Genomic DNA, 13,182 nt, shown 5'->3' on the forward strand with positions numbered 1-13,182 from the left:
GCGTTGGTAGAAAGCGTGGACAAATCTGTTTATAGGAGAACCATTACAGGTTTTGCAGGTTAATTTCAAAGAATCTGTTAACTCTCCCCAGAAAAGCTGGTGTGAATCGACTATCTTTCTCCAGAAGGCCTGCTGCCTGTGAGTAGTACTTTTTCTGCACTACGGAGGCCAGAAGACGAACCACAAACTGAAAGCAAGGTTTGAGGAAACAAAGTTTCTGTCTCTCCAGGAAAGGTGTGAATATGGAGCTTTTAAAAACTGCAGGAAAACCAGGCCACGCTACAAAACAAAGACTGTGATTTACAAGATTACTGTGAAGAAAGCAAGCTGGAAAGCACCATCTGAAGTAAAGACTCCTTCTCTTTCACTTAAGTTTCCCCCCTTTTTCCACCCCTCTGTGTTTGTCTGTATGTGTACGTGTTTCTTTTGTGTATATGTAGAGGATGGGGAGGCAAGTTAAAGTAGGAGTTAGGTACTTACCAACTGTATCTGTTTCATATTGCATCATTATTCTTGTTATAATGAACAGTACTTGTGTTTCAACTTATAAATCTGGTGACTGCAATTATTGGGCTGCCAAGAGCCAAAGACTTTGAAAATTTTATAAGAATTATTGGTTAATTCACTTGTGTTGTGACGCCGGGATGAGTGGGGCTGGAATTACCCAGGGTGTCGTAACAATTTTAATTGGCATAATAAAATCTTTTGAAGTCTTTTTTCACCAATGAGAATTCAGCTTTGGAAGTTGCTCTCCATCTTCAAATGGATGACAATGTACAGCAGGGAGGGTTTTAAAGTTACTATGTTTTTAAAATGCGAGACATTGGGCAAAAAAAGCTGAACTAAAGTGAAAACGAAAAGGACACAGGAGAGGGGCTGATGGGAGAAGCCAGTGTAATACTAAGAAGTTTTTATTTAAAGGAAAGTTTAATCGCACAATTAGATCAATTTCTGGACCTGCCAGCAGTCTAATATTCTGCTAAAAATAATGTTTTCACATGTATCAATGTTCTCATACCCGAGAGTTCTCCAGTCGTTTCTTGATTGCATGCTTGTACAGTTTGTGTAGCTTTCTTGCATCAAATTCTGTGAACTTCGAAACAAAGATCCAGAGATTTCTAGAAATAAAATCATGGATTATGGGGTTACATAGGATTAACAGGAGACAAGATTAACAAAGTACATTACTATCACTGCTGACTCACTAATGGATTAGGTGACACATCGAAAGTTTAAACCCCACCGACTTAGGACATCAGAGTATTGGGCTTTTTTCATTTCTGGGCTGATCAACGGATAATTTGTTTACTCTCTGAGAATTCTTCGTGAAATAAACGTGGCAGTTTTTCCAGTTATAATGAGCTTGGGACTCAAATTTAATTAATTCTAATTGACAGTGCCACTCACAGATTATGGGCGGAATTCTCTAGACACCGACATCGCGTTCGGCTGGAGAATCCCAGTTTGCACTGAAATCAGAGGCACCGCCGCTTCTCCGATGCTCCGCCCCCTCAAAAACGGCGCACTCGCAGATAATGCCGCATGCCGTTGGGACGGCTATAGCCATCTGGGATGGCCACTTCCAACCAGGTACAGAGACACTCGCAAAGCCTGGCGGGTAAAATGGACAAGCCAAGACTCAGGCAGGCTCAGAGCCTGAAATGCATATTCGTAAGCAAGAAGTCCAGACGGTATCAAAACTCCGTCCAATTAGCATTTTAATGGGGCCGATTAGCATTTGATGGCCCACCTTCACCAAAACAAAGAACTGGTACTCAAGCAATCGGGACAGTCCCAGACATTTCAGCGCCACTCCCTGTTCAAGGGAAACGCAAACAACAGGGTCAGTGACCGCTTGGGACACACCCAGCCATCCAGATCCCCGCCCACTTATTGGTTAAGGAATCGAACGGAGTGATCAGGGATCACCCTATTAGTAAGGCCCAAATCGAAGGACCCCCCAAAAGAGGTGCGAAAATCCCGAGTATAAGAAGAAGAGTTCGCCATATGTTTGCTCTCTCTTGGCCCTGGTACCCCGGTCACGGCCATCGCCAAGTGCAGCAACACCAGAAGCGAGTCCAAGTTCAACGCCCGCTACCAGATGGATGAGCCCAGCTGAGCAGCAGTTACCCCTTCGAACCCGAGAGATCCAGAATTGAACAGCGGCCAGTTTTCTGACCTCAGCCGGGTGCCCGAAGTTAAGTACAGGTTGTCTTAGCCGGTAGGTGTAGTTGACAAGTAGTGTTTATGTTGCATGACTAATTGTGTGTAAATAAAGTATCCTTGACCTTGAACTAACTAACTGGTGTTTGGCTCTTTGATCGATAGCCGGTTGAAACTTGTGGTGGTATCATTTGATACCTGGCGACTCTAAGCATTCGGACATAGATAACATAGAAAGAAGGGCAAATTCACTGATTGCCATAATTGGAACAGAGCCACAGAAAAGACAAAGTAGAAAGAAAAGGCAACACGGCCTCGGGATGTCACCTGAGGCCCTCCCCCGATGCTCTGCCCCCAGACTGAGTCCAGCGCCGCCACAGTCGGAGGGGAGCTGTTTCGCGGGCAAGGGGGGCTTTGGCGGGGGCTGGGGACACTGGTGGGAGGTGGTGAGTTTTTGGCAGGCCGGGTCCGCGCACGGCCAGCGTCATGCTGCACAGCGTGGCCGCTGCAGGCCGCCGTTGTGCACATGCATGGCCACGGACCCGGCAATTCTCCGGTCGTATCTGCAGATAAAGCTGGGGGGCTTTACGCTGCGTGCCTGCTAGCCCCCACCAGGCGGAGGATCGGTGCAGCTTTTGGGCCGGTTTTTTCAGGCCTAAAACTCCACTGTTCCCATGCCGGCGTCAGCACTTAAGTCTTCAAATTGGAGATTCCAGCCCTATGTATGCCTGACGGAGGAAATGGCAAAATAATGCCAAACTGATGCAAGTCGAGGTTGCAGACCAATGTGCATTATTGGGGCAGAGTGAACTGTGTCTACTCTGCTCTAGCTGTGCTTTGCTCAAACTGGGAGGAGCCTGATGTGAACATCAGATTATGGAGATAGAAAAGTCTCCAGAATTTTTATCCCTCACCTGATCAGGAGAGCCTTTTTCTTTACAAAACTGTACAAAAGCACTGGGTGGAGGAGTTACTGGAGATGACAGGCACAATAGAAAATGGAAATGTTCATACTGTATAACCTTTGCCATCCTGCCTACCGCATGAGCCACTACCATTGGTTTATATCGTAAATAAACGTTAAGTAATACTTATAAAGTAGTGGACAGTTTTGTATGCTGACTAACCATCTGAGATATGAATGCTTTTTCCCTTGTCATAATCATCTTCATAGCAAATCTATCAGTCTTAGTTTTAAATTTAACTGTTGGCCGCACCAATTGCTGTTTTCAGAAGAGTTCCACACTGTATGAAGTGTTTCCTAGTTTCACTCGTGAAAGGTTTGGCTCTAATTTTTAGATGATGCCAATACCTCGAATCCCCAGCTAATGGATATAGTTTCTCCCAATCTTCTTCTCCACGATAGTCTTCAACACCGTGCCTCGCAAGGCTGTATACTTAGGCCCGTACTATACTCCCTGTACACACGAGTGTGTGGCAAAGTTTGGCTCCAACTCCATCTAGAAATTTGATGACACAACCGTAGTGGGTCGGATCTCGAACAGAGATGAGTCAGAGTACAGGAGAGAGATAGAGAACCTAGTGGCGTGGTGTAACAACAACAATCTCTCTAAGGAGCTGGTAATTAACTTCAAGAAGTGAAGTATCGCACACACCCCTGTCTGCATCAATGGTGCCGAGGTGGGGATGGCTGACAGCTTCAAATTCCTAGGTGTACACATCACCTGGTCCACACACGGCGATGCTACGACCAAGAAAGCACATACTTCCTCAGGAAACTAAGGAAATGTATGATGAAAATACTGCTATGAAAAGTGAATACACTGGCCTGTAACTTTGAGTGGCATGACAAATGAGTCGGGTTACCACTCCCCCTTATTTTCTTACATCAAAATGAAGGTGCTCTTATCACGCCCCGCCCTCCCGAATCAGGCCACTCCAGTGTAGCGGGTTCCAGAGGCCGATAGTCAAGGGCAACTCAATTGAAGATTAAGTCACGCCCCTTTTTTACAGCACTTCTCTTCATGGACCACGTAAGTTTAAAGGTCCAGCCACTTTGACAAGCCAGGGAGATGGTAAGCGGGTAAGATTTGATGATGGAGGTGGCCAGGTCAAGGGGAGGAAGGTAGTCAGAAGGAGGATAGCATGGGGGTGGGGAAAGTTTTGTGGGGAGTCTGGGTGGGTTAGTGCTATAGTTACCCAGAAGCTCGAAATGGTTTTAATTTTTCTCGCTTTTTCTGGATAACTATTGTTGTAAGACAGTCGGAGCGATTCAAAGTTTGCGATGTAAATCGCATTTTCGAATGGTTCCCAGTATGCGGCAATTGCCCAAACAAAGTTTCAACTTTCTAGGCAATTGTTGTGCAGTCCTTACCAGGAAACCTCTGTGTTGGTGGTGGTGGTTTGGGGGGGCCCTCCCCAGGGGCATCTTCGGTGTTACCCAAGATACACTGCCCCAGACTCAGAAGTTGGGCCATTGTGTATAATTTTATGGAACTAGAGATCTTTACAGGAAATATTTATGCAATTTGTTCCCCATTGACTACTTATCTCTTCAGTTTTATGTGAATATATCGCTTCAGTTTTACGTGAACATAATGAAGGAATGGCTGAAAATGCTTACTTTCTCCACTGTTTGATTTGTTCCGGATTTGAGTACTCTTTCAAACACTCAGTGATATGGTCTCCGATTTTAATCAGGCACTGCCTGGTATGTTCTAGTTGCTCCTTCTCGGAGAGGCCCTTCTCAGGCCTGTCCAACTGTTTCAATGCCGCCTTTACAGGTCTCATTCTTTCTTTACACTGAGAAAAAGAATAAGTAGGTTATAATGACTGACTCAAAGCTATAGCAATGGTGGACAAGACAAAGTTGACTATATAAAGTGACATGACAATAGCTACTTTAGTACCACACTTTCACATCTGTGACTCCCTTGTCTGGCACTCATTTGCACATGTGTGACACATTTAAAAAGGGTGCAACAACTAGGGTTGACCTGGAACATGCTGTGGAGCTTATTATCCCAAAAGGAACTGAGCACCCATCAAGGATACTGCATATTTAGCTGGTAGAAAGCTCTTTCGAGTCAGTTCCTGGCCAGTTCCAAATACTTCTCAAAAAAGAGGGACAACTATGTGGTCCCAAACTTTTGTAATTAAAATTAATGAAGTAATGAAGAAAATAAATTTGTATTAGGTGATTTCCACAAGGTTACAACTTGCTTGTAGTTTATTTGGGGCAGTATAACAACCTTTTCAAACAAAACTGGGATGGTAAAGCATCAAATTTCTTTGCATTGAATAATTCAATCAACATACTCCATTCTGCTCTTTGTAGAAGGAAAGTTGTCTTCATAATATAGTTAACCCAAACTTGTACTTTGTAGTAAAGTGGGAATATCCTTTTTGGATACAGGGACTCTCGGCTAGCTGCAATATTCTGGATTCAACTTGACAAAGGGAGGGCAGCTCGTGTTGTTACTTGGTGCAGACTCAAAACATTCTTGAAGTTCAACAACATGCCAAAATTTCAATTACTTCCTACTCACTAACTGCCAGTGCTAGAACCTGAGCACAGAAGGCCATTCTGCCCATCTTGCCGGTGGAAGGTCTTTAAGCTATCCAATTACCGGGGTTCTCTAACTGCATGCTTATTTTCCAAAATACTGCAGATTTTAACTTTTCAATTTTATTTCCTTTTTTAAATTCATTCACAGGAATTGGCTTGGCCAACATTTATTGCCTATCCCTAATTTTACTTGAGAGCCGCCACCTTTAAACCACTGTAGTCTATCTGGCATAGATACAGCAACAGTGCTATTAGAAAGAGAGTTCCAAATCTTCAACCCAGTGACAGTGAAGGAATGACACTATAGTTCCAAGTCAGTTGTCTTTTGAAAGTTACTAGTGAATATGCTTCCACTCACTTTTTCAACAGTGCATTCCAGATCTTAACAACTTAGAATAATAGACTCCTTACAGTGCAGAAGGAAGCCATTCAGCCCACTGAGTCTGCACCAAACCTCTGAAAGAGCCCCATCCTATCTCCACAACCCAGTAACCCCACCAAACCTTTTGGAATTTAGAATGGCCAATCCACTTAACCTGCACATCTTTGGACTGGCTGAAGCTGCCCCCACCCTAATTGCTGAGAGGCAGCTATCTGTCAATCACCTGAGGCCTGTTTAGTGGCACAAAGGTGTACATTGTATTCTTCTCTTTAAAGCTTAAGTAGTGTGAGTCACCCTGGTCAGCTGAGGTCTGTATAAAAGAGAGACAGAAAGCGCACTCAGTAAGCTTTGCGCAGGTCAAGAAGACACAGCCAGAGTGAGACACATCCAGAGTGGGAATTGGAAATTGGTATTTTGCTGCAGTGAGGTAATCCGGTGCAGAGTGGGAGAAGGTGCTTTTTCCCTACTGTTTTGTTCTTTTTCTTCTGGCCTGTAACTTTTGATCTGCAGGGAGAGAACCAGAGAGCATCCTGGGCAGGCAAGTGATTTTTATTTTTTATTTTTATTACCTTTTCAAATTGTGGTGGGGGGGGGGGGGGGGGGGGGGGGGGAGAAACTGAAGTGACATCACAGAAAAGCTGTGACCTGATTGGCTGGTTGGGAATCTACACTAAATTGAAAAATTAAACATTGTTAAACTAATTAAACATAATTACTTAATTATTATTTAGAGGGGTATCTAAGCCAGAGATCAGAGAGTATTGTATTTAGCTTTCACATTTATAGTAGAAATCTAGTGCATATAGTTAACAGTAATTTAAAAACATTTAAAAAAATTTAATTTACTAATTAATTAACGCAATGTCAATTAGAGGGGTGCAGTGCTCTGACTTTAAGATGTGGCAGGTCCGGGAGGCTTCCAGCGTCCCGGATGGCTTCATCGGCAGAAAGTGCACCCAACTGGAGCTCCTCAGACCGCATGGTTCGGTTGGAGCAGCAGTTGGATGCACTTAGGAGCATGCAGGTGGCGGAAAGCGTCATAGATAGCAGTTATATAAATGTGGTCACGCCCAAGGTGCAGGCACAGAAGTGGGTGACCACCAGAAGGGGCAGGCAGTCAGTGCAGGACTCCCCTATGGTTGTCCCCCTCTCGAACGGGTATACCCCTTTGGATATTGTCGGGGGGGGGGGGATAGCCTATCAGGGGAAATCAGCAGCAGCCAGAGAAGTGGCACCACAGCTGGCTCTAATGTTCAGCAGGGAGGGTCAAAGCGCAGAAGAGCAATAGTCATAGGGGACTATAGTCAGGGGCACAGATAGGCGCTTCTGTGGACGTGAAAGAGACTCCAGGATGATATGTTGCCTCCCTGGTGCCAGGGTCCAGGATGTCTCCGAACGGGTAGCGGGCATCCTGAAGGGGGAGGGCAAACAGGCAGAGGTCTTTGTACATATTGGTACTAACGACATAGGCAGTAAGGGGCATGGAGTTAAGGGAGCTAGGCAGAAAGTTAAAAGACAGGACCTCTAGGGTTGTAATCTCGGGATTACTCCCTGTGCCACGTGCCAGTGAGGCTAGAAATAGGAAGATAGAGCAGCTAAACACGTGGCTAACAGCTGGTGTAGGAGGGAGGATTTCCGTTATCTGGACCACTGGGAGCTCTTCCGGGGCAGGTGTGACCTGTATAAGGAGGACGGGTTGCATCTAAACTGGAGAGGCATAAATATCCTGGCCGCGAGGTTTGCTAGTCACACGGGAGGGTTTAAACTAGTATGGCACGGGGGTGGGTACCGGAGCAATAGGTCAGAAGGTGAAAGCATTGAGGGAGAACTAGGGAATAGGGCCAGTATGGCTCTGAGGAAGAGCAGACAGGGAGATGTTGCTGAAAACAGCGGGTCTGGTGGCCTGAAGTGCCTATGTTTTAATACAATAAGTATTACGGGTAAGGCAGATGAACTTAGAGCTTGGATTAGTACTTGGAACTATGATGTTGTTGCCATTACAGAGACCTGGTTGAGGGAAGGACAGGATTGGCAGCTAAACGTTCCAGGATTTAGATGTTTCAGGCGGGATAGAGGGAATGTAAAAGGGGTGGTGGAGTTGCGCTACTGGTTAGGGAGAATATCACAGCTGTACTATGGGAGGACACCTCAGAGGGCAGCGAGGCTATATGGGTAGAGATCAGGAATAAGAAGGGTTCAGTCACGATGTTGGGGGTTTACTACAGGCCTCCCAACAGCCAGCGGGAGATAGAGGAGCAGATGTATACAGATTATTGAAACAAGTAAAAATAACAGGGTTGCTGTGATGGGAGACTTCAACTTCCCCAATATTGACTGGGACTCACTTAGTGCTAGGGGCTTAGACGGGGCAGAGTTTGTAAGGAGCATCCAGGAGGGCTTCTTAAAACAATATGTAGATAGTCCAACTAGGGAAGGGGCGGTACTGGACCTGGTATTGGGAAATGAGCCCGGCCAGGTGGTAGAAGTTTCAGTAAGGGAGCATTTCGGGAACAGTGACCACAACTCAGTAAGTTTTAAAGTGCTGGTGGGCAAGGATAAGAGTGGTCCTAGGGTGAATGTGCTAAATTGGGGGAAGGCTAATTATAACAATATTAGGCAGGAACTGAAGAACCTAGATTGTGGGCGGATGTTTGAGGGTAAATCAACATCTGACATGTGGGAGGCTTTCAAATGTCAGTTGAAAGGAATTCAGGACCGACATGTTCATGTGAGGATAAATACAGCAAATTTCGGGAACCTTGGATAACGAGTGATATCGTCGGCCACGTCAAAAAGAAAAAGGAGGCATTTGTCAGGGCTAGAAGGTTGGGAACAGACGAAGCCTGTGTGGAATATAAGGAAAGTAGGAAGGAACTTAAGCAAGGAGTCAGGAGGGCTAGAAGGGGTCACGAAAAGTCATTGGCAAATAGGGTTAAAGAATATCCCAAGGCTTTCTAGACGTACATAAAAAGCAAGAGGGTAGCCAGGGAAAGGGTTGGCCCACTGAAGGATAGGCAAGGGAATCTATGTGTGGAGCCAGAGGAAATGGGCGAGGTATAAATGAATACTTTGCATCAGTATTCACCAAAGAGAGGGAATTGGTGGATGTTGAGTCTAGAGAAGGGTGTGTAGATAGCCTGGGTCACATTGAGATCCAAAAAGACGAGGTGTTGGGCGTCTTGAAAAATATTACGGTAGATGAGTCCCCAGGGCCTGATGGGACCTACCCCAGAATACTGAAGGAGGCTAGAGAGGAAATTGCTGAGGCCTTGACAGAAACCTTTGGATCCTCACTGTCTTCAGGTGATGTCCCGAGGACTGGAGAATAGCCAATGTTGTTCCTTTGTTTAAGAAGGGTAGCAAGGATAATCAAGGGGACTACAGGCCGGTGAGCCTTACGTCAGTGGTCGGGAAATTACTGGAGAGAATTCTTCGAGACAGGATCTATTCCCATTTGGAAGCAAATGGGCGTATTAGCGAGAGGCAGCATGGTTTTGTGAAGGGGAGGTCGTGTCTCACTAACTTGATAGAGTTTTTCGAAGAGGTCACGAAGATGATTGATCCAGGTAGGGCAGTGGATGTTGTCTATATGGACTTCAGTAAGGCCTTTGACAAGATCCCTCATGGTAGACTGGTACAAGGTGAAGTCACACGGGATCAGGGGTGAGCTGGCAAGATGGATACAGAAGGACCCTTAGTATTGGGTGGGGTTACTGGGTTATGGGGATAGGGTGGAGGTGTGGGCTTGGGTATGGTGCTCTTTCCAAGAGCCGGTGCAGACTCGATGGGCCGAATGGCCTCCTTCTACACTGTAACTTCTATGAGAACTGGCTAGGTCATAGAAGGCAGAGAGTAGCAATGGAAGAGTGCTTTTCTAATTGGAGGGCTGTGGACTAGCGGTGTTCTGCAGGGATCAGTGCTGGGACCTTTGCTGTTCGTAGTACATATAAATGATTTGGAGGAAAATGTAACTGGTCTGATTAGTAAGTTTGCAGGCGACACAAAGGTTGGTGGAATTGCAGATAGCCATGAGGGCTATCAGAGGATACAGCAGGATTTAGATCGTTTGGAGACTTGGGCGGAGAGATGGCAGATAGAGTTTAATCCGGACAAATGTGAGGTAATGCATTTTGGAAGGTCTAATGCAGGTAGGGAATATACAGTGAATGGTAGAACCCTCAAGAGTATTGAAAGTCAGAGGGATCTAGGTGTACAGGTTCACAGGTCACTGAAAGGGGCACACAGGTGGAGAAGGTAGTCATGAAGGCATACGGCATGCTTGCCTTCATTGGCCGTGGCATTGAGTACAAGAATTGGCAAGTCATGTTGCAGCTGTACAGAACCTTAGTTAGGCCACACTTGGAGTATAGTGTTCAATTCTGGTCGCCACACTACCAGAAGAATGTGGAGGATTTAGAGAGGGTGCAGAAGAGATTTACCAGGATGTTGCCTGGTATGGAGGGCATTATCTATGAGGAGCGGTTGAATAAACTCGGTTTGTTCTCACTGGAACGGCGGAGGTTGAGGGGTGACCTGATAGAGGTCGACAAAATTATGAGGGGCATCGACAGAATGGATAGTCAGAGGCTTTTTCCCAGGGTAGAGGGGTCAATTACTAGGGGGCATAGGCTTAAGGTGCGAGGGGCAAGATTTAGAGGAGATGTACGAGGCAGGTTTTTTTACACAGAGGGTAGTGGGTGCCTGGAACACGCTGCCGGAGGTGGTGGTGGAAGCAGGGATGATAGTGACATTTAACGGGCATCTTGACAAATACATGAATAGGATGGGAATAGAGGGATACGGACCCAGGAAGTGTAGAAGATTTTAGTTTATACGGGCAGCATGGTCGGCGCAGGCTTGGAGGGCCGAAGGGCCTGTTCCTGTGCTGCACTTTTCTTTGTTCTTTGAAATCGGAGCACCCGGAGGAAACCCATGCTATACAAAAAGGAATCTCCACCTGTCATTCCCTTCCTTATTTATTTTGCCAATTATATTCTTAAATTTCTGATCCAGAGATACAAAAACAGTTTCTCTCTTCATAATTTTGATTCCCGCTTTTAGGCATCCCCTCCCCTTCCCCAATCTGCTCTACTTGAGGTAGAGCTGCTTGTTCAGTCTCTCCAAATAACTGAAGCTCCTCATTCATGATATAATTCTAAGCCCAGTTATACCTCCCCCAAGAACTCAACATCCACCTTAAAGTGCGGTGCCTGAATCATGCACAATATTTCAGTTGAGACCTAATCATTGATTCACAAAGATTCAACATCATGCCTTTGCTTTTTGCACTAAATGCCTGTATTTATAAAGCCAATGGTTCCATTTTCTTTCACTGGCTTATCAATTGTCCTATCACCTTCAGAGGTTTTCAAACACCACCAAACATCAGTAGTGAGAATGGCGAAGCAAGCTCCACTAACCACCTGCAGTCAGAAACGTAATTTCCACCAACCTAGCCAGTCCCCAACAAAATAATAAACAGGAGTAAAAGAGAAAACATGCCCAGAAAATAGACTCAAACAAACATTGCTCATGGCACAGTTTAAAAAAAATAAATTTAGAGTACCCAATCATTTTTTTTCCAATTAAGGGGCAATTTATTGTGGCCAATCCACCTACCCTGCACATCTTTGGGTTGTGGGGTGAGACCCACGCAGACACAGGGAGAATGTGCAAACTCCAGGCGGACAGTGATTCGGGGCCTTATCGAACCCGGGTCTTCGGCGCCGTGAGGCAGCAGTGCTAACCACTGCACCACCATGCCGCCCTGTGCATGGCACAGTTAATGCCTTTATTTGGAACCTTTAAGAAACAGCAAAATTTAATGTAACTTAAATGTCAGCAGAGGCCATCAATACTTATACTTACAATACTAAATGTGTTTTGATCAAGTTCTTCTGCCTCTTCTGAGCTGGGAACAGGATCATTGCTTGCTGTAATATGAACTGGAACATCAGTCTTTTTAGGCTTCTCCTTCATCTCCGATTTAGCTTCAATTGCCTATATCAACCAGTGAGCCATTAGTAGCAGCATTAGTCAAAAGAGGAAAATACATTGCAATTACAGAGGCAGTTCATCCCTCACAAACCTTATAGCATAAATAGTTTTTCACCTGTAGCTGTCAACTTTCATTTCCTGCTCTTACCTTGAATAATGTTATACTTTCCAAATACATACAATTCTTTGCCACACTGGCTTGAATTCTGTATTCAGCAGTGAAGCGATAAGGCTCACCAATAACCTCAGAGAAAGTGGATCACAAAGATCTAGCCATCTTTCCCCCTCCCCTATATTAATTTGAACCTGGTGCCATGTCAAGAGAGTCTCCATCCATCCAGCAACAGTGACACGCAGGATAAGCAATTAGTCATATTGAAGTATCCTCACAGGCAATAAACTATGAAGTTGAAATGCTCAAATTATCCTTCATTTCCATTTAAATGTTAACGAGAGTGAAGAAATAAATGAGAAATGCACAATAAATCTGAACTATCTGAACAAACTTTTAAAAATATAAAACTTGGAATTAACAGAATGGAAATATTTGACATTACGCAAATACAGGGCCAGAGAGGTTTTTCTGTCATAATTGACTGCCATTAAAAAACAATTAATCTTGCTTAACAAGGTGCAATGGTTTCGGAGACTTTTAATGAAAATACAGTGTAAAAGGAGAAGTTCTGTGATTTCTAATTTATTGTAGTCTGCAGTGACTTCAATCGGACTGAAATACTGACAGCACATTCAAGTATTCAGTGCATGTGCAAAGTACAAAGTTTCTGTCAACTTCAAAGTAATCTACTTAACATTTATTTAGATCCTAATCTTTCCTCGGCTGAAGTCTAATTTCTGTCACAGCCACATTATCAATTCCTGCCATTCTAATTAGCAACTCTCGTTCTTCAACTTTTTTTCCTACCTGTTTTACATTTGCAAATAAACACTTCAACTACTATCCTTTTATGATCAATTTACTTATTTTTTCTCTATCCTTCATTAAGCTCTTTAGCCTGTTACCTATTTGCGCTAAGGTGCGTCTTTCCATACTCTCCCATGAGCCTTAGAGAGACCTTCCCTTGTTTTAATCTTACCCTCATCAAAAAAATGT

At 44.7% G+C, this 13,182-nt stretch overlaps 1 protein-coding gene across 4 annotated transcripts in view; it reads right to left on the reverse strand.

Annotated features, from left to right (window-relative positions):
• chd1 (chromodomain helicase DNA binding protein 1) overlaps positions 1-13,182 on the reverse strand; it is a 299,232-nt gene that overhangs the window by 13,698 nt on the left and 272,352 nt on the right. For all 4 annotated transcript variants that reach the window (XM_072516362.1, XM_072516363.1, XM_072516361.1 and 1 more), the window contains 3 exons: positions 11,943-12,074; positions 4,748-4,926; positions 1,019-1,118 (listed from right to left, as the gene is read on the reverse strand). In XM_072516362.1, the coding sequence (XP_072372463.1) occupies positions 1,019-1,118; positions 4,748-4,926; positions 11,943-12,074 (411 nt within the window). The remainder of the gene's footprint in view (positions 1-1,018; positions 1,119-4,747; positions 4,927-11,942; positions 12,075-13,182) is intronic.

This window comes from Scyliorhinus torazame, chromosome 9 (genome assembly GCF_047496885.1).
Source record: "Scyliorhinus torazame isolate Kashiwa2021f chromosome 9, sScyTor2.1, whole genome shotgun sequence".
Classification (NCBI taxonomy): Eukaryota; Metazoa; Chordata; class Chondrichthyes; order Carcharhiniformes; family Scyliorhinidae; genus Scyliorhinus; species Scyliorhinus torazame.